The sequence below is a fragment of the Periplaneta americana genome, chromosome 12, assembly GCF_040183065.1.
Source record: "Periplaneta americana isolate PAMFEO1 chromosome 12, P.americana_PAMFEO1_priV1, whole genome shotgun sequence".
NCBI classification, from domain to species: domain Eukaryota; kingdom Metazoa; phylum Arthropoda; class Insecta; order Blattodea; family Blattidae; genus Periplaneta; species Periplaneta americana.
The window spans coordinates 156656467-156662466 of NC_091128.1; the positions used below are offsets into that span (position 1 = coordinate 156656467).

The 6000-nt window shown below is 34.5% G+C and overlaps 1 protein-coding gene across 1 annotated transcript in view; it reads right to left on the reverse strand.

The window, feature by feature from the left end:
• The window catches only part of ome (dipeptidyl peptidase 4 omega), a 349535-nt gene extending 344164 nt beyond the window's left edge, over positions 1-5371 (reverse strand). The window contains exon 1 of the mRNA XM_069842324.1: positions 5098-5371. Within this exon, the coding sequence (XP_069698425.1) occupies positions 5098-5211 (114 nt within the window). The 5' untranslated portion in view covers positions 5212-5371. The remainder of the gene's footprint in view (positions 1-5097) is intronic.
• Between the last annotated feature and the right edge of the window lie 629 nt (positions 5372-6000).

Here is a 6000-nt window from a genome sequence, read left to right on the forward strand (position 1 = left end):
CAGAAAACACAATTTCATGGAAAGATTTATTGGAACAAATACAGCAAATTGTTGAGTTATTTTTCAACATATTCCCCACCGGATTTGAGACATTTGTCACACCATGGGTTCAACAGAGATGGTCAGACGGCTGTTACACACTGGTTCCGATTCCAGGCGGCAGACTTCTACAGACACAGGGGTACAAAAGTTATCCCTTGGTCTGACAAATGTCTCAATTCCGGTGGGGAATATGTTGAGAAATAGCTCAACAATTGCTGTATCTGTTCCAATACATTTTTCATGAAATTGTGTTTTCTTTCTGTAAACGGCTTCAGGGACGGCCCTCGTAATTGAACTCGAGAGGCCAAAATTTCTATAAGCACTTGTTTTGACATTATTAACATAGTGAAAGAAAAAAAAATAACTTTTTATCTGCCTCTATGAGAATGTTTGCGTGTTAGTGCAATTTTGCTAATTAAATTCAAAGAAAACCTCTACAAACTGTAAAATTTACAAAAATGACAGAAACTACTTTATTTATCGCGAAAGAATACTTTTTTATGAACATTTCTAAGCTGGACTTCCGAAGGCCATGAAAAGTTACATTTGTTACAGCGTATTTATATTGGTATGAGCAAATGAATGTAGGTATTTAATAAAACAGTAATTTTATTGTTGAGCAGTTGAAAGGACTTTTTGAACTAACTCGCTTCACTAAATTTAATTTCTTCTTCTACTTCTTTACGTAATAAAATCGGTAATGTCCATATATTGGTAGATAGCTACATATTATGTAATAGGAACTCACTTTATTCTTGGAAAAAAAAATTCCCTACATACCCTGTATCAAAATGTTTAATATTGACTCCTTAGTGTAATTTTCCTAATGAAATTCACAGAAAAACTTTACAAGTTGTAAAAAAAAAATATTAAAAAGATTTCATTTTTTTACAATGAATATGCTTGTTATTGCAAAATAATGGCGAACTGTTTTAATCGAAAGTGGGCAATAATAAAATTACAATCGATATATTCTTAAAAATTTGGCTTAGACAGTTTTCAAATTCGAGTTTCTGTGAGTTTGTTTCATTTTACCTCGGAATAACATTTAGCAGCGATCTCGGCTGGGGGGACACGTTACAGACACAGCGGGAAAAGCATGGAGAGCGTTACACTTTGTGATGAGGGTACTAAGAAAAGGTTCTGATAAATCCAAAGAGACTGCATATAAATCACTAGTACGTCCAGTAATGGAATATGGTGCTGCATGTTGGGATCCTTACAGATTATAACATATTAAGACACTGGAAAAGATTCAAAAACGGGCTCTCAAGTGTTGTCGGAAAAATTCACCATTAAAATGGGACACACTCACGGACAGGAGAACGCGAATTCGATTATGCGCACTGTTCAAAACATACAGAGGTGAGCCTGCCTGGAGAGAAATAAAAGATAGGTTGCAGCCGCCAAATTACTCTTCAAGGAACGACCACTCATATAAATTTAGGGAAAGAAGACAGAGGACGGACACTGGAAAGTTTTCTTTTCTCAATCGTACTATCAGGGACTGGAATGCTTTACCTACAGACTTACTAAAGGCTTTACCAACAACCAAAAATGTATTTAAAAATAGGCTTAAGGACTTTACTAATAGACGGTAATTGTACACAGTATTTAAAGGGTATAAATGATATTTTGTTATTGAAGTGTTGTATCAGTGAAGAATTATGTTGTCAGTGAAGTGTGTAGTGTAAGTGAAACGTGTTCCTGTCAGTGAAGCTTTATAGTTTATAGTGGCAGTGCAAAGTATTTGAACAGTGAAATGTTTTTGAAGTGTTAGTGAAATCTGGATAGAATCAGTGAAATGTGTCGTAGTTCCAGTGCAGTGAGTGAGTTGACAGCGAAATGAGTGTAATGTTGAAAGGTACTTGTGCAGATATGAACATATCATACCCGTGAGTTTTAGTTCGATCTTAGGTTTAAGATACAAATTAGATTTATTTCAAATGTTATTTTAAGTGATCGTTTCATTTAATTTAGGATATTCCCTGCTATTGTTATTATTATTATTATTATTATTATTATTATTATTATTATTATTATTATTATTATTATTAATTATTAGTATTATTATTAACTGTATTTTTAATTAATAAGTTTATTATTGTCATTATTGAGTGTAATTAGTTACCACTGCCACAGGGTATATACATGTGAATAAATACATACATACATTTTGCTTATCTGTATGTCTAGACCACCGCGGTCTGGAGAAAAACTGGAATGGCCAAGGGCTGACATACGTGAGGAAAGAAAATGGAAGCGTTATAGTGAGTGGGTTAAGTTAAGGGCCAAAAGCAAGAGAGGAAGGGATAGCATAATCTAGCGTAGTTTTTACGAGATACTATTTTACATAACTGGAAATTGCTATATTTTCCCTTGCAAATATGACTGACATATTATGTACATTCTGCAAAACGCGTCACTTTAGTTGCGAAAAGGAGAAGGGCCACATCACCCAATGTTGCCACAACGGTAACGTTCAACTTCCAGCAATTCGGCAATTTGAACTTTGTATACAAAGAATATCTTTGAGATACTGATAGTAGAATCATGAAAGGTAAGATACAGTAAATGCATACATCGATTTCCCTTTCATTAAGAATATATATTCTTCCTTAAAGATTACTTTATAATAACCAGTACATTAAACATCAGTGGGCCTTACAAATCGGTTATGTAAAAAAAATAAGGTTCATCACAAATCTTGCATTTTACTGACAGATTTCAAAGCATTAAAATCTTGATGAAGGAAATACAATAAACGTAATGTTTTAATATTAAAGGTATGTTGCCGTCACGTGCTCCTAGTTAGAATATAATATATTACGATGCATATTTTTATTCATGTTGTCATGATTTCAATATAAAAGTAACTTCTGCGCCTGAAATGCAATAAATCTCTTTTGAGCTCACCCCCCACACAATACTTATTTTCAGAGACCGGAACTTTGGCAGAATGCCTTTCTATCTTCATTTTGAAAGTAAATCTGTACGAATTATATCTTTGTGATTGAAACGTCACAGTTTATGTTGCCCTTTTCTGCCTTTTTTAATATAAATGCCTAATTTACAAAATAAATGCTTTTTTGCCTTTATTTGATTATTTATCTATTATTTATTAATTTATTATTAAAATTTGCCTACAGGTATATTTTAATTTATTTCTATAACCGCTACAATGAAAGTGACTTCATCGAATGTATATTATTGTCTTTCAGTCAGTTCATATTCTCTTTGCAACAATGAGTGCTGCCGTGCAAAAATGTATAACAGTAAGCGTTTTAATTATCGCTTGTGTTTATTTGACAAGGCAACAATGAGTGCTGGTCTAACGTTATTTTTAACGGTTATTTTTCTTTCAGTTTTCATTGCGACGTTGTTGTAGTTAGCTAAATATTTCATATCGCAACATATCAGTACAACCAAACACAAAAATGCACTTTCCAAGGATACTGGGAAGAAGATTTCTTTGCTTCCAACAGTAATTGCAACATCGAGTCGAAAATCTCAATTTGCATTCGACTTATGTAAAGCTTTTCTTGCTGCCGAAATCCCTTTGTGGAAAATGCAAGATTGTGGGTCTAGTGCAAGGTTTTGTAATTGCCTTTTATTGCGTATTTTAGCTATTTATAATGCCTTTTTGCCTGCCTATTTTAGTTATTTATAATGCCTTTTTGCCTGCCTATTTTAGTTATTTATGATGCCTTTTTGCCTGCCTATTTTAGCTATTTATGCCTTTTCGCCTGCCTATTTTAGCTATATATGATGCCTTTTTGTCTGCCTATTTTAGCTATTTATGATGCCTTTCTGCCTGCCTATTTTAGCTATTTATGATCCCTTTTTGCCTGCTCATTTTAGCTATTTATGATCCCTTTTTGCCTGCCCATTTTAGCTATTTATGATGCCTTTTTGCCTGTCTATTTTAGCTATTTATGATGCCTTTTTGCCTGCCTATTTTAGCCATATATGATGCCTTTTTGGCTGCCTATTTTAGCTATTTGTGATGCCTTTTTGCCTATTTTAGCTATTTATGATGCCGTTTTGCGTGCCTATTTTAGCTATTTATTTTGCCTTTTTTGCCTGACTATTTTAGCTATTTATGATGCCTTTTTTGTCTGCCTATTTTAGCTATTTATGATGTCTTTCTGCCTGCCTATTTTAGCTATTTATGATCCCTTTTTGCCTGCTCATTTTAGCTATTTATGATCCCTTTTTGCCTGCCCATTTTAGCTATTTATGATGCCTTTTTGCCTGTCTATTTTAGCTATTTATGATGCCTTTTTGCCTGCCTATTTTAGCCATATATGATGCCTTTTTGCCTGCCTATTTTAGCTATTTGTGATGCCTTTTTGCCTATTTTAGCTATTTATTTTGCCTTTTTTGCCTGACTATTTTAGCTATTTATGATGCCTTTTTTGCCTGCCTATTTTAGCTATTTATGATGCCTTTTTGCTTGTCTATTTTAGCTATTTATAATACCTTTTTTGCCTGACTATTTTAGCTATTTATGATGCCTTTTTGCCTGTATATATTTAGCTATTTAAGATGCCTTTTTGCGTGCCTATTTTAGCTATTTATGATGCCCTTTTGCATGTCTATTTTAGCTATTTATAATGCCTTTTGCCTGTCTATTTTAGCTATTTATTATGCCTTTTGCCTGTCTATTTTAGCTATTTATAATGCCTTTTTTGCCTGACTATTTTTAGCTATTTATGATGCCTTTTTGCGTGCCTATTTTAGCTATTTATGATGCCTTTTTGCATGTCTATTTTAGCTATTTATAATGCCTTTTGCCTGTCTATTTTAACTATTTATGATGCCTTTTTGCCTGCCTATTTCAATGATTCATAAAGCTTAAACTTCCGGTCTCTGCTTATTTTAATCCATGCTATGCCAATGTGAAAACTGACTAATGCCGGCACGAACAAGACTCACGCTTACAAAGACATAATGTCGTAACCATGGTAACTGGTGAACTTTAGAGCACAATCAGTGTTGTTAGAGAAACAAGAAAACTAGCGCTATTTTGTGGGTTAGTGGTAGATGACTTACCAGACGTCGCACGTGGGACAGATCGCTGAGAGGGCTGATCACATCCTCGCACAGCTGATCGTCCTGCTGCACCAGAAGGTACTCGTGCGGCTTGGGCCCCCTCGTCCACACCATCGTCGAGCTGTTCGCACGCCACACTGCTGCCCGGCGAGTGTCCTTTACCTTGCCTGCCACTTTCACTCCAGTCAGGTACGAAGCAGCATAGGAAGTGCGACATGTGCTCTGCGCGACGTTGCCATGTGTCGCGACGTCAGCGCCAACAAAAGCACATGGGATTCTGCTTGCAAATCCTACAACAATAAGCAATTGTACATCTGTTAATATACAGGGCTGCGTTCCAATTCACATTCGTCCATGGTTTGAAAAAAAAAAACAGATGAAGTCGAGATTCTGTAATGCACTTACCACGTGAAATGCATGCAGCTTTTAGACGATCGTCATTTTATGTAATTGAAATATCGATCGTCCAGTTCAAAAGTGCGACAACTCAAAAATTGTCATTTTTTAGTTATTTATATTACTGAAAGCCCCTTTCGGAGCTCTTTCCGATTCAATATTGAGATAAGTCATGTTTACAACCAAAAAGAAAAAAAAAAACTAAATAAACTGCTTTAGAAATAATTATAACTATGAACTTTAGTAATTCATTATTAGTACATTTCGAAATGTATTAATAATGAACTGGAAGATTGTGATAAACTCGTCCTGAATACTGACTCATTTCTAATTGTCGTGGTTATGAACCAGAACTCTGTTCCTTTCTAAGTGATTTATTTGAAACTTTAAACTGAAGATATCTCAAAACTTGTTTTTTGAGTTGTCGCACTTTTGAACCAGACGATCGATATGTAAATAAATCAATACGGAACAAAAACTTAAGGATGTTTACCAGGATTTAACAGT